Source organism: Accipiter gentilis, chromosome 2 (assembly GCF_929443795.1).
Source record: "Accipiter gentilis chromosome 2, bAccGen1.1, whole genome shotgun sequence".
In the NCBI taxonomy this organism is placed as follows: Eukaryota; Metazoa; Chordata; class Aves; order Accipitriformes; family Accipitridae; genus Astur; species Astur gentilis.
In genome coordinates, this window is record NC_064881.1 from 50,539,663 (window position 1) to 50,563,646 (window position 23,984).

The window sequence follows — 23,984 nt, forward strand, 5'->3', positions numbered from 1 at the left end:
TTTTTAATGGCCGGATTTTGAGGGATAATGTGCAGAATTTTTTTAAAGGTGTATTAAGTGTGTTCAATCACTGTTCAATCACTGTCCAATCTGGAGGCTGCATGTTGAAATTCATGCATGCAAATCTAATGGGTAACACACTATTATGTACAACCCATTCTTTGCTAAGACAGCAATTTTAATCCAGAGTTGAAACAAGTGGGTGATATTTATCATTGTATCCTAAACATCAAAAAAGTACCATTGAAAAAACTGCTAGGGTTATTAAACAAACAGGAATCGTTCATCAATTGTAAAAAAGTGCATGTCATTGAAAATGACAGAACATTAATCAGATTCAATGCTAAAAACTAGAACAGGTGCAAGGAGGGCAAAATTATTGAGTAAATTAGTGTATCAGTATTTCCATGTATACCACATTACTGCAATCCTAGAGATTTATCTTCCTAACATCACAAGGCACAATTTTCAGCACTATCATTCTAACAAAAACCTGAAGTAACATTCATAAAAAGCTTTAGACATAGTATGAAACAAAAGAAAAAATTACTAGAGCCATTTTAAGAGACGACTAAAAAGGTACTGAAATGAGAATAAAGGAATCCAATACTCCATACTGAAACAGAAGAACAGGTATAGAGTCACTGGAAGCAATGCAAGCTATCTAAAAGGGAAGAGATGTTTCAACTCTTGACCCGTCTGCTCAGGCTACAAAGCTAATTTAAGCTTGAAATGCTGAAATGCCGTTTACTCTCACATTAATATATGGGTAGCAGAAGCTGACTGAAACCTAACTAACCTATTTCATATGAAGGGCACATCGAAATGACAAAGGTGGTTTTACTTCATGAGGTACATGTCACGATGCCCTGAGATACGCAGTCCAACTTGTCTTTTGCATTTCAAAATTTGCCTTTACGATTTGTTGTATAAAGTTTGTTCAACTATTCTGCCAGACTAAACGGAAGACTACTTTGTCTTAAACTTACCACACCGTCAAGTCTAGCTACAAAAGAAAGTTTATTTAGGTAAAGAGTTGATTCTAAGTTTAAAAAACAAAGACGTTCCACCACTTCCTCAGGACCTTATAGAGTACCTGCTTGAAATGAATTCTACTTAGAGATTTCCACCATTCCACACCAGCTTCCAGCCAGGACACCACTGCCATCTACCTAAATGCCCATAAAGCTCAGAAATGCTGCTGAAGACTTCACTGGACTTCTTTTTTTTATTTAGTTCCTCTTCTCAATACTAAATATTCACTGAAATTACTATGTATAAAAAGAACAAATCACTTGCTATGCAACAGACTACGTTAGAAAGGAATTGACCAGGACAGAGGGCAGTTACTACTGGAGCTCCTCGTTAGGACCGTATGAGCAGATAACCAACACTGGAAGGCTGAAACTGATAATGTCCCATTCTATTTTAGTCATACATTCCCAAACCAGTTTGAGGAAAAGCCCTGAAAAAAATCTGTAGAAGGAATAAATCTATTTGTTTTCAAGCTTTTGAAATCAAATTAGTACTATGCAGTTGTCACATCAAATATGTTTATACATAAACAACAACCTCCCAAACCTAATACTTCATGGAACATTTCTTTACTCATATGACAGTGTCATTACTCGCAAAGCAAAAGTGTCTGCTGATATCAAATGAATGGATCACAGAGGAGGAGTGCAGGAGGGGAAAGAACTCTTTAACCAACGACACAGACTGATGAAATCAATGCAGTAACTTCCTAGGCACTGATACAGAGGAAATCTGTTTAGACTGTCTCCACTGGTCTCCTCCATTCTGGTCTTATGCATGAAAAGAAGCATTTTAGTCAGTCTAAAATACAAAAAGATAAGAACACCGGTCTATTCAACTGTGATAGGAATCTGAAATATTGTAATTTATTAGCATTAAGGGTATTTTTAACTGTATTATCTTATTAATCAGTGGAATAGCTGGGCGAGTTAAGAAGCAAGTAACTCCCTTCGTGAACTTGGAGACTAATGACCTGCTCAAGGTTTTTAAAATTAATCCACAGTAAACCTTAGGCTTGAATGTCTCCCAGTCCTATGACCATATGGCAGAGCTACAGCTGTACAGAGCTTTTATATTCCTCTAATTACTTAGTAATTTGAATGTATAACTATGTAATTTATGCTAAGACTTTTAGTCTTTATTTTCAGAAGTGAGCTGTAGAGTACGACATAACTGAGCTAGCAGACACAGTCATAAGCACTCAAGATACAATTTTTCATCTTAGAAATCTACTTGCACATTTCAGCATTGTCTTTTTGAGTCACTTGATAAAATGAACATGAAAAAAAACCCCAAACAACTTTATAACCTCAAGCAAAGAATACCCTTTTCCCCTACTAATTCAAATTGAACTAGGAAATGCAAGTCTTACACAAGAAACTCTTTCAGAGTTGAGTGCAGGGCAGACCTTCATTTTGAGCACAGGAATCATGAAACAGAGCACGCACTGTGCTTTGCAAGCAGAAGTGATTCAATAAAATTGTATTCGTCTTTCTACCCTTGCTCACAGCTTTGCTTGTGATCAGCCCGCATCACTCACCTGTACATGCAGTCCCTTTCATATGCTGACATCTCCTTCATTAAGAACATTTTAAAGTGGTGTAATACTGAAATCAGGTGAATATATTTTTTTTTTTTCCTCTCCTGTTTGTGTTTCGACATTTGGCTCCTGCTATATTTCCGTTTGTTCTAGGTAACCTACTGGAATTCTCTCTCACAGATTAACTATACCATATAATTATTTTCTGCATGCTAAAATCTCACTTAAATCATGCTTATCTCCTTCAAAAGAGAATTTTTTTCATTCAAACTGAAATTTCAGCTCAGTGGTCTGACTAAATTCGCAACTAATTCAAACAGGATCTGCTCCTAAGTAGCACCTTAGAGAACTCTCATGCCACTTCACCACCATGATCAGGAGTTAACCACAGCATGCAATTTAAGTGTAATGATATCATACTCTAAATCAGTGATTCTAAGGCAGAACCTGGAAACTTGCTGAGAAGCCCCTCTTTCAGGATGCTAAAATCCTTCAGTTCCTATAAGGAAGCTCTCTCCAAGAGACCCAATTTCTCCTTCGCAGGACATGTTACTGGATATATCTAAACCATGTGGTACAGTTATAATTTCTCACAGAGTCACAATAAGCAAACAATTTTTCCCCTCTATAGAGAGACAATGGTACAACAGCATTATTAGAAACTTATGCCATTGTATTACCATGCACTTAGAGCTACATCTGTTTTTACATTAAAAGGCTACTTGTGTTAGTAACAACAGCCATGCCAGCTAGGGAACAAGATGACAAACAAATTTCTCTTTAAGGTACCTATTTCCCTATTAAAGGTGTGTGTCCTGGGGTCCGTTACGTAGATGGCTTGAACAGCCTGCCTTAACATCTGAAACAGCGATCGTATTTTTAAATACCTTTCAATTTCCTTCACCAAGTAAGCACACACTAAAGCTGCAAAACCAGCACCCACTTGAAACCACGACCAACCCTGTGGCAGGCCCTAAAAAACCCCTTCAGGCACATGCCTTGTACTGGCTCTGGCAGTATGTCTCATCTTCTTCCTTACTGTCATCCTTCCAGTTGGAGCTCCCTCCCCACAAACACGTTATTTTATTCAGCAGTACCTGAATATCCAAATGCCAAGAGTAACTGCTTAGAATCACAAAATCATTTAGGTTGGAAAAGACCCTTAAAGATCTTCAAGTCCAACTGTAAACCTAACAATGCCAAGAACCTAACATTGCCAAGACTTGTTCAATACTCTGCTTGTTCAATACTCGCTGAAACAAGTCAGTCTGAAATGTCATATTCTGTAGCACTGCATGTAAATTAATGTTTGAGCTATGATTAAAAAAATTTACGTCCACAGAATTCTCTAGTGCAAAGGACTTAGTCAAGGGTTGCAAAAGCATATTTATTCTTCCTAGTCATATTTATATAAGCGACGATGGGGCAGAAGAAGCCAAAGAACTCTGTGTCAGAAAGAATTTATGCAAAAAGGGAGCAAGCACACTACAGCTTTATTGATTTAATTTTATAAAGAACTTTTTATACTATATAATTGACTAGGTAAATTATTATTTTTGGAAATATGTGTATCAGGAAATATATGCATCACCTTACTAAGGCTAATACTTGCTATTTCAAAACAAACTGCTGGCCAAAACAAGTTCCTGTAGACTAGAGTAGAGCATTTTAACATGGTGACTCCAAGCAAAACAGCAGGAAATCTAGTCAATAAAATTACAGTAAACTGGTATGCTGCTTCTTACAAATTTGATATACTATTTGCACAGAGCAAATAGTTTAGCCTTACTGTTTCCCGAGTGTACACTCTTGGCTAAATACATCGAATTCTTTTTTAATGTAAACACAGAAGTAGAGGGAGAAGGAGTCAAAAGTTGGAACTATCTACCTATTAGCTAAAACGCTCATTGATTCTGGTGAATCACTGCAACTCAAACGAAAACTTCAAATGTATACCAAAGAAATCTAAAATCCAGCTAATTTAATTGGGCTTGTTATTTATATTTATTTATAAACCTACACACACGCAAATGTAAAATTTGAGGGATAGAATTATTACTATGCTTTAAAAAATGGGGGAAATCTCACAGGCATCTTACTTGCACACAGTGAAAGACAGTGCCCACTGCAAGGAACATCTAATTTGGAGAAGGCAGGCAGACAAATAATACCAGAAGAAACAGGAACAGAAGCATGCAGTAAGAGGTGTGTGGTGAAACCTGGTTCAGTGGCACACACCCGTAAGAGAACACATCTTGGCTCCCAGGTCCAGCAATCTGCTGCTTTGGATTCCTGAAACCAACTTCACCCTTCACTATTTTGAAAAGGCCTTTATTTAGAGAGAAAAAAAAAGTATTTAAAAACTCTATCTTTGTATGCTTTGGAATATTGAAATACTTGGAAAGAACAAGTTTTCACTTCACTAGGCCAGAAATATTGCAGAAAGACAGACAAGGCGTCTTTCATTAACAGGCTCATTTTTAAACCTACAAAACTTCAGACAAACACCTGAACTTTTAGACCACCAAACTGTGTTCCACACTGGGTTTTGGCTATTGCTGGTTTCCCCAAATTGTGGCGGGGAATTCAGTGTGAAGCCATCCTTTAGAACTAAGGGCATTAATACTATAAATATGTCTGACTGCTTAATTTTCCTGCCGAATGTCTATCTCAGATTTTTGCTATTTAGCTTTAGCATCAGGAGAGGTCTAAACAAATGGGAGCAATCTCACTGAAAACAAATGGCAGAGTTAATTTATGATTTAAACCATCAAAGGCGTGAAAGACGTTACAGCTGTCAGTAAGTTATAAAAGCTCGTCTTGTTTGAAGCCCTTAGCTCTAAGTCACTTAAATGTCACCAGAGAAAAGCTCTTATTCTGCAAACCAAGATAGCATCACCCACAGCTGGCTTTGCACTGGATGCTGTCAGCTGTCAGACTCTGCTGACCTGTAACTCTTGGGTTAACTGAACATTATGTACATCTGTTGCCTGTGCTGTTCCATACTGATGGATCAGTTACATGTGACAACAGGAGTGACACTTCTTCACATCTACATGAAGTATTAGTTCATTTATAAGAAGTTGATTCCTTTGGGGACTCAGATTCTTCCAGAAAGCACCTCCCGAGGAAAAACCCTTACAATGCAACTTCATCTCAAAAATCTGTCTGTGGTTTAAATATACTGACATCCATGACACACTCAATGCATTTCAAATAATCTTGGGGCAAAAAAACCCAACAACAAAAAAGTATATCTGTGTTCTATGTACCCTTATTATATTAAAAGAACAACAAACCCTTGAGACTGAATAATAAATGCAATGGCTTGAATCACTCCAGTATTATGTCACTGTTTCCAGTGATTTGTAAGACGGTATAAAAAACAAGCATTAAGCACAATGATTTCATTGTAAGAAGATATAAAACCTTATTACAATACAAGAAAAATACCTAATTGGTTTTGATTTTGGTATTAGAAAGAAAGGGAAGGACATCTTCTGGTTTAATTTTATTCTTTTGCTTATGGCATCAAAAGCCAGCTTTGCACCTTACAGCTTCCGTGACATTGACTTGAACAACCAGCTCATCTCCAGCATTGCTACTTCTGTCTCTTCTGTGGTGCCACAGCAAAGCTCTCATTTGCCCATCATTCACCTTTATGTGACTCCCTAAATGCCAGAGTTGTGGAATTACAACTAACTTCCCTACATTAATATCAAAACACTACTTCAAAACAGCAGAGAAGTGAGTTGTGCTCTGAGACACAAGAGTATTTCAGATATAATGCATCAAGCAAAAGACACCTAAAGTTGCAAAGTCAAAGTGACAGCAATAAAGGATCATGAAGCAAGTGTTTATTACTGCTTTTAATAGTAAAAGTATATCAGCATTCTCAGAAAAATTGAAAGGGTGAAAATTTGAGGTGGCAGGGAGTACAACTTTTTTGTCCCAAGGATTAGCTTTTTTTGCATGAGTGGAGTGATTAAAAACCACAGCATTAATCACTTAAGAACTTTCAACTTTTTCTAACAGCTAAAATGAGCCACACAGGCAAGAATGCTGACCATGCTTCATCTACCTTATCTACCGTGCTTGCTTGATAGGTACTGAAGGAAGAAGAGGTGCTATTTGACTCCGAGAGGTAACAGTAACTGATGAAGCTCTATTACACCTCTGCAGCTTGATAGACATTTTAATTCCAGATCCTCTCATCTATTTTCTTGTGCAAGGTCTGTTTACTTAGGCTTCCTATGCCATGGGGTGAATATCAAACATCTTTAAAAAAAGGTTAAGGGTGGGGAAAGAAATCTAAAAAGTAGGAAATTAATCAAATATCTACATTTCTTCCCTCCTTCTTGTATGAAGTATGTTGGGTTTTTTAATATGTGCTACTAAGCGCTCACATAAATGTTAAAGTGGGGCTGTAGCCTCCCCGTAAGTCAGGGGTGTACACTCCACTGGGTCACAGTATTGGTTCCTGAAGTTCGTGGCCAAATACTAGAAATCTGTAGGAACATACCATAATATTAATATGCTTTTGCATTGAGAAATTTCCTTAATAAGTATTATGTATAAAGATTTAAAATTTATTTTCTACTAAGACACTGAATCAATCCCTCAAAAGGATTTGTTCTGAGATTCTGTAAAAGAAAAATGTTCTCTCTCAAGTAAAGAAACTTAAAAAAACCCACAGTAACTAACAGAACTCTCAGAAGCCTATAAGCTATAGAAACATGTATTATCTCACATGCTCATCCTTCAATTAACTTATGATTTTCAACAGCAAAAATTAAGTGCTTTGATCTAAACAGCAGCTACAAAAAACCAGCTATTAAGTTTCTTCTTTCTGAAAAGTGACGATTAATATTTAATTGCCTATTTTCACTTTTCAAAGTTGCTCCTTCATAATTAACACATACTCAGGTAATTTAAGTTCTAGCCCACAATATTCTACTTCATTACAAAGCTAAGTGAAAATATTGACAAGGAGCTTTGCTTTGAAGTATTCTGGCCCTGCATTACTGCACGGATATGGCTGCTCTCACAAGCGACACTACGTAGGATAGCTGCAAAAAGTTTCTCTTTAGAAACTGCACTACAAAGGCAGCACAGCTATGGTTTTGGGAAAGTCAACAGCCATGCAGCAAGAAGTGAGCTAACTGCGAGTGAAAAATCCACCTAAACATCTCCTAGCTTTATAAATAAACTTGCAATTTTTTTTATGAGCCTTACCTGACACAGAGACTGCATGTGACCTTACTCCTTGCTTCTCATTGTTGGCCAGCCTGTAAAACAGAGGTTGGAAGCGCTGAATGCTGTACATTCTTCACGGTCACATACACTGGGAATTCATCCTAACAGGGCACCTACTGTAATTAGCAGGGCCAATCCATTTCGCACAGTGACAGATTTTGAGGGGGAGAAAAGTCAGAAAGGAATCTACCATTTCAATCCCATCTAGGGGAGTAAGAGCAGAGAGATTGCATTACAGTTTTCATTAGCGTATTGATTCACAACGACAGCAAATTTCAATGAAAAAAAGAAAACCTAACTTTTACAAACTTCTAAGAACAATCTGTGCATGTCTGAACTTTGTCAATGTACGTAATTTGATGGTGCTGCTACTGTCTATATTATTTACTGGAAATAAAATATGAATTAAGTTTTTGTTTGTAAATTACTTTCCCTGTACAACTTTGATTTGATTTACACATCAAGTAAATTAAGAAAAACAATTAAATTAATTAGCTATAAATATTAATTAGTAACAAATTCCAATGAATTCTTCTAAATTTTTTTTCATGTACATATATAAACATGATTTTAAAGGTAGGACAGCAAGAGTACTGCACTTTGTTCTTTCAGGTATCTGGAATTTCATCTGGTAAAGGCACATCTTTCCAGATGCAAGATTGGTGTAGCCTAGTAGTTTTATATATTCAACAAAAGCCCATTCCTCTGCTGCCAGCCTAAGAGCATATGTGGTGCTCCTGTTTGAACAGACTCAAGTGTACAAATTCAGTTTTGGTAAACTGTCCCAAAAATGGGAAGAAGCTTTTCCTTCAAACCTTATTTTATCCCAGAAATCCTTACAAATAAAAACAGGATAAAATTTATGTAATTAGAAAATTATTCTGTGTTTCTCAGTTGTATCTATTTAAGTAAAAACATATTTTCCTCTTCCATAAGACTGCACACTAAGTTTACAATTTTACTGCTTCCAGCCTCAACTTTCATGTCCTTTTCCTCCCTGCATTTTAACTCCTCTCCCTCTGCACCATGAGAAAGCTACCTGGCTAGTGAGGACTGCAGCAGGACCTGAGAAGGAGGAGCAACCACTAGTATCTAAGTGGCTAGTTTTTTGCAGGTTCAGGAACACATTGTGTTCCATACTCCACTGAACAATTACAAAAGAAGTAGTAGTAGTAATAATACGAATACTACTACTACTACTTATTATTATTATTATGCTAGACTCCTTCCAGGAATCAAGGAAGAAACAGAACGAGGTGGCTGGGTCAAAGTAGGCACAGTCCCTGTGTCCCAAAGGAAAAAGGAAGAGATAAGACACTATAAACTGCTAAATTTCATTTGGTCTTTCAACAGTTATCTCCTGCTACTGGATACTGGTGACACTGCCCAACAGGGTTCAAGGAAAACAATGTGATGAGATGTGGCTTTAAACTGGGTCTGACTACGGCTATACAGAAAGCAGTCAGATTGTAAAAAAGGGAAAGAAAAAAAAAAAAGTGGCTTGGTTAAAGGACTGAAGGTTAGGAGGCCGTAATAAAGAAACTGCACATGCAAAGGGAAGATGACCATCAAAACTTGCCAGATAGGATAGAGACCTAGCCACTGACAGCAGGAGTGCAGAGAATCAACAGGAAGAATTAATAGGCTTGCCTACCACTGAGTTATGGACTACCAACTCCAACAACATAAGAAGTATTCTTCGTTCAAACAGCGCTAAATCAGAAATCTTTTCTTATTTATCTTAAAGTTTGGGAAGGAGAAACATGCAGAGAGGTAACTTAGCATACTTTATAAGAACTATAAGACCGCATGTCTCAGCATACCTTGGATACAGTATCACCATACAACCAGCCATAGGAAAAAAGGCAACTCCATTTGCCTGAATAGATTAACATTTTCTACAAATCCACAATTACTATTGGAGAAGAATTTTTCTACATTACTATATTTAAAAAAATAGATTAAAAGGTATTTGTTATGTAAATGTTATTCTTTATTACATTGAATCTAAAGATCCCAACTCAGAATGGCACTACTATGGAAATATTATTAACAAAAAGTGACATGACAGATTTATGAAAGGAGACAAAAAAAAATATTTTCTGTATTTCACATAAGCAGAAAAGGGGGCAAACAGGAAAAACAAGAGCATAGACTGAGTCACAGGTTGAAACCAGAATTCAAAAACTATTTAGCCTCACTCTTATAATTAAATTTACTCATGGACTCAAAATAAATAGCCTGAATCCCAGTCAATTCTTTTCCAAAACATCCTTCTTCTGTTACTGTCAAATATGATCAATGCATTATGCACTTTTTTACTCAGATTTTATTTCGGGTATCTTTATAGTTTAAAATACTGCTGTCAGTCATTTATGCCCCATGGCCCCGAATCACAGCCTTCTATTTGTCCTAGAACCCAAAAGCAACAATAAAAATTAAGCATGTATAAAAAGTCCTAAAGCATCACTTAAGCAAAACTATTTTTCAAAACTTTTTTTTAAAAAAAAAAGCATAAAACTTACTTTGGTATAGATGGTAAAGCTCTTTCGCCTTCTGTGTAAACAAGAAAAAACAAGATTAAATTTTTTTCAAGTTTCCAAATAACCTCTCTCAATATGCAATATATAAATGCCTGAAACAATAATCATCACAATCTCTCAGGGAAGCTTATATTGATTCAAAAGACTGTTCTATACAAATATTAAGAGCAGAATATCAACACAAGTCCTTCTAAGCAGGGATACAGACCTTTTGGCAAACTCTTGTCTGAGAGAACAACGTGTACAGAATATGGAAGATCTTTTTTATTCTTAACAAATAACTCCAATAAATCACTTGCAGAAGGTATGACAGTATCTCATCTCTTTAGTAAGAAATGCTTTTGTTTTATCTCCACGATGCGCTAAGTGCTAACATATGAATAAAACAACTGAAGACAACCTGGGACTTCCACTAACACAACTAAAATAAATCTTTCAACCGCGTAACTTATCATATTGATTTCACATTGGGTTGACATTATACAATAGTAAAACTTAGTGGCCAGAGATGAAGTTAGCTTTTTGTAAACTATTGTCAAATCCTTGCCAATCTTTCTTTGATAATGGTATTGTGTATAAAAGCTTGGATGTACATATTCAAGTTTTTTTTCCCCTATTGTATTTGATAAGACACTTGGTATCCATGTGGGGAAGGATGATGAGGAAGCGACTAATCCTTTAGTAAAACATGGATTTACAGTAGATTGAAATATGCAGGGAAGGAGACAAGGTGGGCAATTAAAATGGGCTTCACTCTCTAAATCACAGTAGCACTGATAAAGTGACCAGAGAGAAAACAGAACAGCCACACTTTTAGAAAATGGTGACATACACTGTTTACACAAAATCATGTAAATTCCAGTTTGTTTTTATGCTGCATTAACATTTCTGAAATTTCCAGACATTACAGAAGTAAAGTACAATCTCACCTTTGTGTACTATGGGACTGAGTAGAGAAATGCCCGATACCCAGAAGCCATGCTGACCATGGCAAACTACAGTATTTTGTTACAATATTTTTGCTGTCTAAAGGTATAAGATCATTTGGCTCACCAACCTATGTCTGTTTTGATCTGTCTGATCACAGGTGTTGAAAAGGAAGATGCAGGAAAGAAGGGAAACAAGAAGCTGTGATTTGCAAGATGACCTACAGCAGCTTGGCACAGTGACTAGAGCCCTGAAACTGGAGGGCAGAGGAAGAACAGCAAGATTATACAAGAAGCATGAGGTGGGAGATACAGGTATTGTGGTATGTTAGGGTAAATGATACCATTTGGGGAAGGAAATAAAAGGCAAAGATCCTTAGAGGCAGTGTGGAGTGACAAGTATGAGCTCAAAGTCATAAAGGTGACAGCCTAGCAATAAAAGACTGGGGGTTAGGTAACCAAAAAAGAGAGACCGTAATGGGCAGTAGAGGGTTCACACTGGATGAAACTGGACAAAAGACATCAGGCTCGGAGAAACTGGCAGAAGAGTTTTGCGTGCTACTATGGAGGCCTCCCTAGGGTTGTGAAGAACACGCAAAAGAACCTTAAATTCCACCCGATATCTACATCAGCTGTCAGTCATTATTCGTGAAAGCATCCTGTGTTCTAGTTTACATCAAGTTATGCTGCTACTACTAGTTATTCCAACACTGCTCCTACATTTGGCAATGGATTTAATGGTTTAGATGTTGCTGATGAATCAATCACATGTGTTACTGATGAAACATACTTGCAGTCTGTTGTTTTTCAAGATTTAAAGTGATACAAATATACAAACCTCTGTATTAAAATAACTTTAATAAATTGCACTGTTAACTTCCCCATTCCATCCTTTTAAAGCAAGATAACAGATGCACAATTAATAAGCAGCTATTCAAAATTATTTTCCCTGCTCTTTAATATGCAGCTCCATCACGTGTTAACTGCATACTATTCAAAGTGTATTCTAAAGATGGAACTTCCATTTCCTTTGGGTTCTTTTGCGTGTGAAGCACATCAGCATCATATTTGGGGCCTTCAGAAACATCAGTGAATGACTGCATAACACTTGCAGGGCCACAATGCTTCCTATGTTCAAAGTACTGACCTCAGCTGCATATCAGACTGTTTCTCTCTCTTGCAAATGTAGACCCCAACCTCTTAAGAAAGTAAGAAGTACGACAGTTGGCAACTGCTAGTGTATGGTGAAGTCAATTACCACCTAGCAAAAAGGATCTAAGAGAGATAAAGATAGAATCTAACTTTCCAGTGCAGTCTTTTAATTTTCTTAATGAGAAGAACCCTATTCTGTTCCCTACAAGTCCCCACTTACTGAACAGCTTCCTATCGGTGCAAAATATAAAGCATGGATCATAAAAAAACATCTCTTTCACAACAAAATCCTGATTCTATCCTAACAGTAAACCTGTTCTTCACATTTTGTGAGATAAGGAGAACATGAATAGAAGTGGAATTATGTAGTTAGTTGAGGAGTAGCAGTATGATATAGTTAATGAGTAGACTGTGACAAAGATGAAAGGAATTGAGATGGCTGGAAAACTGTCAAGAGGAAATGATGGCGATGGACAGAGAAAAGCAGACTCTAACCCAAGTTACATGAATGTTTGTTTCCAGATTGGTTGGAAAACCAGAGAGCATGCATGGGTCCAACTAAAACCCAGTTAGATCTGATCATCTTCCTTTTCACTGTCCTTCGCCAAATTCCATGAGGCATGACTGATTTTGCTCTCAGTAGTAGCAGAGCAACGCACTGTCATGCACTGAACAGAACTGGGTCCTTGTCCTCTGGAATGATGAGGGTGGGAGATGTGGAAAACGCATGCTTAGCCCTGGGGAGACGGAAGGAGCACATGGCACCGATCTTAAGCCACAATCTGATGTATGCATTGACCGGCTACCTGGACAACACCCCTCTTTTGGCTGCTGGAGATATGCCTCAAGGGGAGAGCCAGATATGTACAGGGGAAACTGGAAAAGTAAGTATGTGCTTAAAAAAAAAAAAGGCCAGCCAGAAAAAAAAAATCTACTATTGAATAGTATTAAAGATGCCCCCCCTTTCACTGGAGAATATTCAATAAAAATCCATCTGCATGGGACTACTGTCAAAATGGCATATCAAAGCTGATCTTATAGATGCCTACGTGCCCTCTAGATACAAACTGCTCACTTCAGGCAGGGTTTCCCAAGTTGTTGCTCATCCATTTACAGCTTATATCCCAAATAAAATAACGAAATATTCATTAGTACCCTTTTAGGTCTGAAGTCAAAATTCATTACTAACAGCATCACAGTAAAAGCATATGTTGTTTTTCACAAGTTGAAACCCACAACATTTTGCCCAATTCTGTATTCAGTTAAAAAAATGGGATATGCATGATAGTACTGGGGTGTCCATGCCCACGCACTAGCAGCAGGAGCTGCAGGGCGGCCTGTGTGAGGACAGGCCGGGGCTGCCCCATGCCGGACACAGCCGGTTCCAGCCGGCTTGGAGCAGTGGCTGTGGAGAGCCCGGGCAGGAGCAGGTTGTCCCTGAAGGACTGCAGCCTGGGGAAGGGCCCGCGCTGGAGCAGGGAGACATATGAGGAGGGAGGAGTGGCCGAGAGGGGCTGGGGGGGACCCACCGCAACCCCCAGGCCCAGCCCCGGCGCCGCCCCTTGGGGGGACACAAGTCAGGAGGGAAGGGGTGAAGGTGGGAATGGGAAAAACAGGGGGGAGCGGGGGAAGTAGGGCGAAGGTGTTGCTCAAATTTTCTCTTTGTTTCTCACTACCCAAATCTATTTCAATTGGTAATAAAGTAATTTTCCTCCAGTCAAGTCTGGTTTGCCTATGTTGGCAACTGTTAAGTGATCTCCCTGCCTTTATCTCAACCCATGAATTTTCTCATCCTATTTTCTGCCCCTGTCCTGCTGAGGAGGGGGAGTGAGCAAGCAGCTGAGGTTGGCTGCTGGCCAGGGCTAACCCACCTTTTTGGTGCCCAACACGGGGTTTCAGGAGTTCAAGGCAGCAACAGTAATTGAAAGAGATAGCCGCCAAAAGTCAGACAGGGAGTGCAATAATTGTGGGGAGCTTGGATGCTGGTGTTGGCAATGTATGGCAATGTATTGTCATAAAGCAGTGATGGGACAAGGAGAGTTTTATTGTGCATATACTGTTCTTTTTTTCTTTTGTGATGATGATACTTTGGATTTGGATGTTGGGAATTTTTGTTGATATAAGTGAAAGTCCTAAAGATGTGTGATGAATGTGTATTTTAATGAGAATTATCAAGTGTGTGTGACACAGAGGCAAGGGGTGGAAAGGTGCAGAGAGAGCTGTGACCGGCACAGGGCAATCCCTGGTCTGTTCCCGCAGCGGCCACCCCTGCAGCCCCGCTGCTACCAAAACCTTGGCACATACACTCAAGTACCTTCCACCAGTCCCATAACACCTGGCTCCAGGAGATGTGAAAAGAACTCTCAAGTATTTTGATTTACCACAATGTAAATTGTCCTCACCTGATTGAAATTATTGTGAAGCAAAATCACTGAGGGGTCAAATTAGTGAAAGTGATAACATTATCCTAAGAATTAGAATACATGCTGCCATTCCATTAAAATGAAAACAGTGCTCATGGTTAATTTGTGTGAAAACAGAAAACAATTATTTGGAGAAATTAATGGATTATTTAATTTTGGTATTTTGAAACTCAAAATTCTGAGTTTTCATTTAGCTGCAATACTTGCAGATTTAAAGGGAATGTTTCAATGTAAAGGTGAGTTCTGGTATAAAGGAATGACAATCAGATAACTATTTCAGTTGCTCAGGTGTTTCTTTTCCTAAGTATTTTTAGCCTTTTATAAGAGTTTTGACAATTCTGCATTACCTATAAAGCTTGTTTAAAGTGATTAATAGATACAAAATTCAGCCACTAGACTTAAGATCACAGGGAAGCTACTTAGTGCATAGTCCAGTCAGTAAATAGCCACTTAATAGCCATTTAAGTTTTTATCTGTTGCTTCGTTTCTGCTCTTTGCCTGTAAGTTAAGTGTGATAATGGAAACACAAATATCAAGTTTAAAGTTTCCACATTGGTCTAAAGGGACCTGTATACCAAAATATTTATGAAAAATAAAACAAACTGAATGGAAATATGCCAAGTACTATCCAGGTCTTAAACATTACCAAGTGTTCTCACCAAATTAAGAGAAACTGGATCATTAACGGATAGCGAGAGAGACAGTATCATAAAAACACAGGTTCTTTTAGTAATCAAGAAGGCTAATTTATGAGGAGAGTTGCAATAAACATGTAAATTTACAACAAAGAGGTGATGGGAAAGCTCAAAGAGGGGAGAAAACATCTGTTGGATCGAGTTGCTACATGATTTGTTTCTGATGTGCCTTAGATAATCAAAGCTCACTGTGGGAGGGATCTGGGAATGCAGATCATGGTGGGGACAGCTCTCCTACAAAATGTTTAATTAATATGTTGAGTACTGCTATGAACTTCAAAAAAAGAAACCTCAGACAAAAGAACTGTACAATTTATTTTAACTGGAGGGATTCTCTTCATGTTTGCATAAAGAGGAGTGTTCCCAAAGTGCTATATAGTTCTCTTAACTCAATCACTGCTCATTTGCTCCATGTTAAAATACACCAATAAGAATATCACACAATAAACACACTCCATTAAATGCATTGATTTATTTTGCGTTCATGCCTACCAGCAAACCACAGGGCAAGGCATACTTGTGCAACACAGAAAAATCAGAAATCTCGCCCTTCACAGAGCTTAGTGAGTCTAGAAGATGCAACAGTTGAATGATAAGCAAGTCAGGTTAGAGGAAGACAAGAATTATAAAGAAAAACTACAAATAGAGTGGGTGAATTTTTATTGCCACCTACGGCAATAAGTTAGGACCCACATGCCCTGCTAATCTTAGATGGCAGCTGCTTGTATGCATCATGAAATAAGTAAGTATTGAAGAGGACATGGTAAAACCTGTAGAGATTTTGACTGGGAGCTTCTCCCTTGCTTGGGCAAGAACAGCAGAGGACAGCAGAGCAGGGTTTAGCTGAGAAATGGAAACACACATGACTGGAGCACAATCAGTGCCACAATGCACAGCACTAGAAGCTTGCACACTGGACGAACAGAACTAAGACTTGACGAAGGCCTTGACTGGCTGCAGTTGCTGTTGTGAGTGACAGAATTGGAAATCAGGAGGCAGTAGTATTTTGTGGAGTTAAGAGCATTTATTTATATATAGGTAAGAAAAGAAAAGCCATTCTAGTAGCAGAGGAAGAAGCCGATAATAACTAGCAATGCAGACTGAATGGACCAAATTTCTGAAATACTACCAGTGCAGAAGTGGCAAGAATTGGACATACTCTACATGTATGTCTCTAAAGAAAAAGTAGAGGACAGAGACAGAGCTATCCATTAACTTAGTATGACTGAGAGGTGGGGAAAGGTAATGTGTTAAGATACCAAAAAGTTTTAGAAGCTCAGCTTTGTCTATTATAGTTCAGGCTGAAAAACAGCCAATCCACGGCATATTAGAAGGAAAGTTTTACGAGTGAATAACAAGGATTGTTAACAAACCCCAAACCATGATTTTTCAGAAAAGAGGCGGCACAAAAGAATCACCCACAGGTATAGACTAGTCTAGTGAAATGAAAACCTTGGTTTGTGATGCCTATTTTATTTTTAGAATAAACTAGCATTATCACTGATGCTAGCTTATCCTTTTGGTGTCAAATTTTGGTGCCAATGGTTCATCATCACCGAGTTGTGCACCAGGTTGGCTACAAGAGCAGAGTTTGTGTTGAGGCAAGATTTTCCTTTGTATGGAGATAAGGTTGCATGACTAACACAAATTCTAACAAAGCTGCTAATGTTGGAGCTAAAGGTCAGTCACACGCTACGGGTCAGAAATAACAAACAAACATGCAAGTTTAAGAAAAATTTGAACAATTACTAAGTGCTATCAAAACATCTAACACCCTACAATCACATTTCTCCATTACTGAATGACAAAGTTTCAGTTTGGGCTTTTTTTCTGCCATGCACAGGCAGGATGCTATATAAGGACCTGGGAAAGACCTGAACTATGTTAATAATGTTACCCCATTTGAACAACTACAGACCAGGGAAAACCAGTGGCACAAAAAAGCAAAAATGTGGCTAAAATGGGACTCAGCTTCAGATTGGAGAGCTTCTGGGATAGTTTGTGTACTTTCTTGTATTAGAAATAGAGAAGAAGGAAATAATTTATTCATTGTTTTAGAAACCAAAGAAGTTGGTTTAATTTCCACGAGTAAAGATTAGTACAGGAGGACAGAAATTTCCATTCTGAAGCAGCTTTGCTTGGATGTTTTTCAATAAAGGTGTCTGAAATTAGAAAAAACTGAATGAAATTTGATTAAAATCCTCTCTTTAAAGCTAGGTGTACCTCCACCCTTGTCTTGCTGCGTCCAGCTTGTGGGTTGATACAGAAACAACTGATCAACACTACAAAATGCATCTCTGCTTTAGTCTATTTTATGAGAAAAGCTCATGAGACTTCTCTCAAAGTTTGAGGGTTTTTTTCAAACAGAGATGTTTTGGGTATCTAGGAGGAAGGCAGAAATTTTTAAAAATTATCACCAGTCAGAACCTTATCCACATGCATACTAACCAGCCTCTCTGAACTTCCACTTGTGTATGAGGGAATCACATTTCAAGATAACATGTCCCTGTTAGGGGTGCCTGTAATTACAATTTACTTCTGCTAGTTAGGTTTAGAATAGTGTAAAGCAGTGATTACTGTAAACCAGTCTAAATTATCAGCCATTGAGTAATTTTTGATGGAGTGACATTTACTATCAGTGCTTCTCATAACAAAAATACCTATGGTCCCCCCCTGAAAGACAAGAGCCTCCAAATGAGGGTTTTGCTGCTACCTTGTGTCTTCTATTCAAGTCCAAAAGAAGCTATCAGTAGATATGAGCATAGCAACTACCAGAATGAAACACCTCCTTACCTTTCTGTGGCCTGATAATAAAAGATTGCGTAGCTCCATTCACCAGTCGGCAATATCCGTCTATCAAGTCAGCCATATTCTCTGCAATGGTTAAGGATGGTGCTGTCACTGTCAGAGGCTAAAGAAGGAAAAACACAAGGCACCAACAAAGAGTTATTATTGTAGTTGCAAACACTGAGTAGAACAGCTGTGTCATTGCATCAGAACTTTACACACACTTGCAAACAGTAAACAGAAAAATGTGGGTGAGCAAAAAACAACCAGATTCTTGCTTTACTTTTTATGTAGAAAATTTAAAACACAAGGTTCAAAAGCACTGATGATAATACCCTCCACCCAAATGTAATATTAATCTGGGCTTATTAAGTGGCTTGCTAGCTAAACTTTCAGTCAACCACTGTTCCTTACAACTGCTATGACTTTTATGGCTACAATTATGACGATTCTGAAGAAGCTGCTTATTCCCTAAAGCTTTTACAGGTGGTATCTTTTTTCCACCCTTTTGCGACAATTTATTCTTTGCCCTAAAAAGTAACCTTCCCAATTTAAAAAAAAAAGGAAAAAAAAGATGGACAGTGGAAAAAGAGATGAGATATACAGACAAGCTATTAATCTTAATACCACCAACATCATCATCCTCTGCACAGAGCTGCCAACTTGCCTTCAATCCTTCCCTACCACAGTGACTGTTTTCCAGTGCATTGGAAAAGACCAAGCAAAAAAATTTGACTTCCCTTCCAGCTTTGCCTCCATGTAATATGAGGGAACAAATTTTCCCTCTTTCATATTTCCCCTTTTCACAAAAGTGAAATTGCTCAGTTTCCTCTTTAGGACAAAGCATGAGACACATACACAGGCTACTATTAAGTTGCACTTGAGGGCTCAAATTTTTCAATTAAGCTTCTTTTACAAACATCAAAGTCTACAAGCACCAGATGCAAAACCTAGAACATGTACTGAGCTCTAAATCTATTTTAAAAACAAAAATATCTGACTAGCATAATAACGACTGCTCACGCTTAACTTCCCTTTCCCCTTAAAGAACAAGAAAAATCAAGAAACTGCAGAATGCCCGGCATGCAAAGTGTTAAAATATAATGCACTGGCGGAGAAGCAAGAGAGTTTAACAGTAACTGAAGTCTTTGTACACATACACAGATAGGCAGTGCCCAGCTTAAACATGCAAGTAACAAAAGTGAAGTACACGTTTAGTATATCATAATTACACTGACAGTAGAAAAATCCAGAATGAAGTTACAGACAAGAACAAAAGTATGATATACAGAATATCTTCATTAAGTGTAGGAAAACCAAAGCTAGTAAGTTGATCACAATTGTCAATATCCTACCTCAGGTGCACCTGCTATCTTGAGTTGCAACATCCCTTTTCTGTCCTTGTCTTCACTGTTTGAATACTGAATAGTCTGCACTTGATTAAAGTCTGCTAGATGAGTTGGCTGCAGAAAGGCAATAGAAAAAGTGGGGAAAATTTCAAAATTACAGCAAAATACTTTGCCTTTATTCCTGATGTCCCAAAAGCGCATGTAGACTTTGATCTCTAAATTATACCTGCAGAAATCTGTTCCCGCTTCCTCCTGTAGTTTCGTTAGGCTTTGGCTAACAACATATACAAATATCCAAAGTATTTGCAAAATGAAACCAAGCACCAAGTTTGCCTACAGAGGTCAGTGTTGAGTAACTGCAGATACAGGCTAAACTACACAGTGGAAACAAGCCTTGGAGGTCAAGACAGAAAACTCAACAGGTTAACCACACGGAACCTGCACTCACAGCATACTTAACGTACCTTCAGACTGCTGTAAAAGGTATGTTCTTAGCTGGCTATGCATTCCTGATCTCCAAACCTTTTCACTACCTCTGAATTAATTTCAATAGAAGCTGGACATAGGCTCAACTTAATTCATGACTGTAAAGGTCCCACACATTTTGCTAGAACAACCTGTCTGAACGTAACTTCCTTGCACCACAGAGGTGTACAGGAAATACTGTAATGCAGTCAATATCAGGCAATGAAAAGGCTATTAAGGGTATGAAGTAAAGCAAATAAACCAGCAATGACTGCACAAATGCTAAACACTAATTGATTAAACAAGAGAGAGGAGAATGATTTAGAGTAATTTTCATGTTTCATTGTTAAAGTCAGCACTTATGCTTCAAATTCTGCAAGTGAGCACTTTGTTGGGTACAAAAGCCAACAAATTCAGTGCTAAAGTTGACAGTTTCTCCACTTAACCCAACTGCATCTTCTCTGATCCCAAATCATGAGTTAGTATCTGAGTAACAGCTGTGTATGCTGAATTTCCCAGTTCTTCTGTGTTTAACTCGAAGATTAGACTTGCAATTCCCCTCTGTGTGAAGTTCAGTTCACAACAGGTCATGGTTGTTAAGATGGTAACTGAGAAAACAGAAGCAGACTTACATTTGCACCCTTGTCTGTAAGGTAACTGATTCCTTCTTCTGGGCCAATTGCCAGTTCCACTGAGATAATCCAGCTTGACTTCAGAATTGAAGGAGAAAGGACAGAATTTCAACAGTAAGACAAGACCTTGCTATGCATGGAACGCTACCCTCCAACGTTATAATTACAGGTTTTAGTAATTAATCTCTAGACGCTTTTAAACTCTTCAAACAATTGGAAGTATATTAAAATCAAGTAATTCTGTAAGTAGCAAAACTCCTAGGGACTAGTTTCCTGGGGATCTCTGCTACTCAAAAATGCGTTTCCATGTGTTTTATCATAGGTCTACATGAGAACTATATATTTCCTGTACTTTCTCTTTTCTCATGGACACTGCTGTTAATGTTCTAATTTCTACTTGAGTGTCTATTTTCACAAAGCTTGCAGACTTAAGGCCCTTTCTCAACATTTTGTTGAAACTGGTAGAGATTAAAAGGCATTAGAGGAAAATTTACAACCGGAAGAAGCTGAGAAGACTCATTTCCTCACAAAACCAACTTAAAAATTGCATGACTTTCACAAATGAAGCACCAATAAAAATATTTAATAATGTACAATTCTTACCCTACTAATGAATGGTGTTTTTATAACAGTCAACTGAGAAAGTTCTAAATCAAATCAATAAATATATTTTGTTGTTTAATGAAATCCAAATCATGTGTACATCAAAACAGGAAACAAGCAAGCAATTAGTTGCAGAACTGAGCAAAACCAGACTCATAACTACAGCACGCATTCCGGCAACTGCCACATTCCTCTACTTACACCGAGAGCGCACTTGAAGCATTCCTTGTCAAATCTGTACACTGGAGAGAGGATCTCAAAGAATTTCAAAATACTTTCTTCTCTATTGAGGTTGGCAAATTGTCGAAATGTTTGCTGGATTAATTTTCGTAGTGTTTTGGCCTGTGTATTAAAATGTTTAATGATCAATTATTTTAAATCTAATCAGTGATGGTGCATTTTAAGAGTTTCAGTCACTTACTAACAGTTTCTTCATCAATGAGATGCAGACAATTCTCAAGAAAAAAAAGAAGCTTCAAAATGTAAGTAATGGTTCTGCCTTCCAACTTCTGCTTGGGAACAAAATTATTTCTGCTATATATTATGAAGGGAATATCTAACTAATAATGTATTGAATAAATAATAAAGACAACATGTTAACCTTTACAGGAACTATTTTTTCTAGATTCTTCATATCTCCCAACTTCTTAACTGTGTACCAATACAAAAACACAGCAACCTACACCTTCATACTAGGTTTTAAACTTAAATCACCAGTCTCTTATCTTGTAACAACCCAGCTGTAGCTGCGTCTTAATCCCTGCGCACATTATCTTAGACTATCCATAGTATAGTGGATTCTTAAAGTCTGATAATATGCAAAATAACTTCCATATAAAAATATGAAATTTAAATAGTAAATTAAAAATTAATGTAGAAAGTAACCAAACATTTAAATGAAACTATTTGAACTCCATTGCATATCATTTTATTAACTGTTTTCAGAGTAGAAATAACCACTTAGAGCAGGACAAATCATCCTCCCAACATCTGCGACAGTGGGACAGAGCAAGACACGTAATTGCATATCCTGAAAAAGAAAGCACGTAGAGGATACAAGCGGGCTTTCAAAGAACTGCATTTAAAAAAAAGAAAAAGGATAACTAAACCAAGACTTACGAAAAGTATCTGTCTGTATATAACGTATAATCCCTGGGAAGGCTGCCACTCATATGAAAATAAAACAATCTGAGAAGCAATCTCTTTAACATGCCCCAAAACTGAACAAGCAGTCAAGAATCTTGAACAAAAACATCTGTTTCTAAACACTAGAATTCATCTAGACAGAAGTGCAGTTGCCTTCTCCTCATCTGTCCTAATCATAAGAATCACAGAATCATTTAGGTTGGAAAAGACCTAAGAGTACAGGTATGCTCTGTAAGTAGTGTAGGGCCAGGTGACCCACTGTTTCTACCACGTAGTGCCAAAATATCAAAACCATAAACATCTGTTCTTTTTCCCTTTGTCAAAGCTTGACCCATGTCTAAAGTGACTGAATGTGGTTTAAAAAACCTTAGTAATACCCATTTCCAATACATCTTCCAACTAACAACAATGATAGAAGGCCAAACCATGCTTATTTTTGCAATATGTCAAGGTTGAGACAGGTATTACCATTGTTCCTCTACCAAAACATATCTAAATGTCCTGTTGTAACAGCATTAAACCTCTTCATTCTTTCACCTTGCCTGTTAAGAGCTCCAGGCACTATACAAATATAAACTTCCTTTTGTTAACACTTCCAGTCAGATTAGGCATTCATTTTTCGTAAGCCTTTAAAGAACATTCAGAACTCTAAATAGCCAGAATTTTTTAAAAGGAGTGTTCACAAAAGAGTTACTCTAATAGCAGTGATCCGAGGTGTTGCATATTCACATACAAAATGATAATCAGTTTTGCAACAATACATATATATGGGTTGAAAAAACCCCTCGGCTTGACACAAACTTTTTGTTATGAAGTTAACAAGGAAATGTACCATTTTCTTGTAACTGCAAACTACTGCGTCACTTTAGCAGAACCTTTTACCATCAGGTGGATCACTACTCTAACAGGCTGCGGATACTTGGGTAGGATAAAGAAAGCATCTGGCAGTCAGGAGACCTCCCTACTGCACCCAGAGCTGCCTCAGACGTTATCTTCCTTTTTACTGGGAAAAGCAACGTTAAGGGAACTGAAGACCTTAGCCTTAAATGAAGGCCTGGCTAATACCAGGAGGAAGACACTAGAAAAGAAAAATGGCTGCTAGCTCAAGTTGTCCCAAGTATTTCGGCCACTCAGTTGTTGAAAGATACTTTATTCTGCCCATAGTTTGTTGTCCTGGCCTTTTTCAGCATCATCTTGACTCCCATGCATAATGGCATATGTTATTTGGCTCATTAAGTCCACCAAGAAGACTTACTCTTCACTTCAACTTTGAGATCATTAGTAAGGGGTAAAGAGAAAGTCAGTTAAAAACCCCTACCTCTTCCATAAGGGAAGAGAGCCATTTATGAGAAATACCTGCAAATGACAACTTCAAGGGAAATGCACTGAAAATTTGCTCTTAAAATATTTCCTAAGAACAATTTTTTTTCCT

The 23,984-nt window shown here is 37.8% G+C and overlaps 1 protein-coding gene across 15 annotated transcripts in view; it reads right to left on the reverse strand.

The window, feature by feature from the left end:
• Positions 1 to 23,984, reverse strand: part of PTK2 (protein tyrosine kinase 2) — a 227,179-nt gene that overhangs the window by 63,906 nt on the left and 139,289 nt on the right. For all 15 annotated transcript variants that reach the window (XM_049819633.1, XM_049819642.1, XM_049819634.1 and 12 more), the window contains 6 exons: positions 21,608 to 21,748; positions 20,804 to 20,881; positions 19,713 to 19,820; positions 18,364 to 18,481; positions 10,357 to 10,387; positions 7,811 to 7,863 (listed from right to left, as the gene is read on the reverse strand). In XM_049819633.1, coding sequence (XP_049675590.1) covers positions 7,811 to 7,863; positions 10,357 to 10,387; positions 18,364 to 18,481; positions 19,713 to 19,820; positions 20,804 to 20,881; positions 21,608 to 21,748 — 529 coding nt within the window. The remainder of the gene's footprint in view (positions 1 to 7,810; positions 7,864 to 10,356; positions 10,388 to 18,363; positions 18,482 to 19,712; positions 19,821 to 20,803; positions 20,882 to 21,607; positions 21,749 to 23,984) is intronic.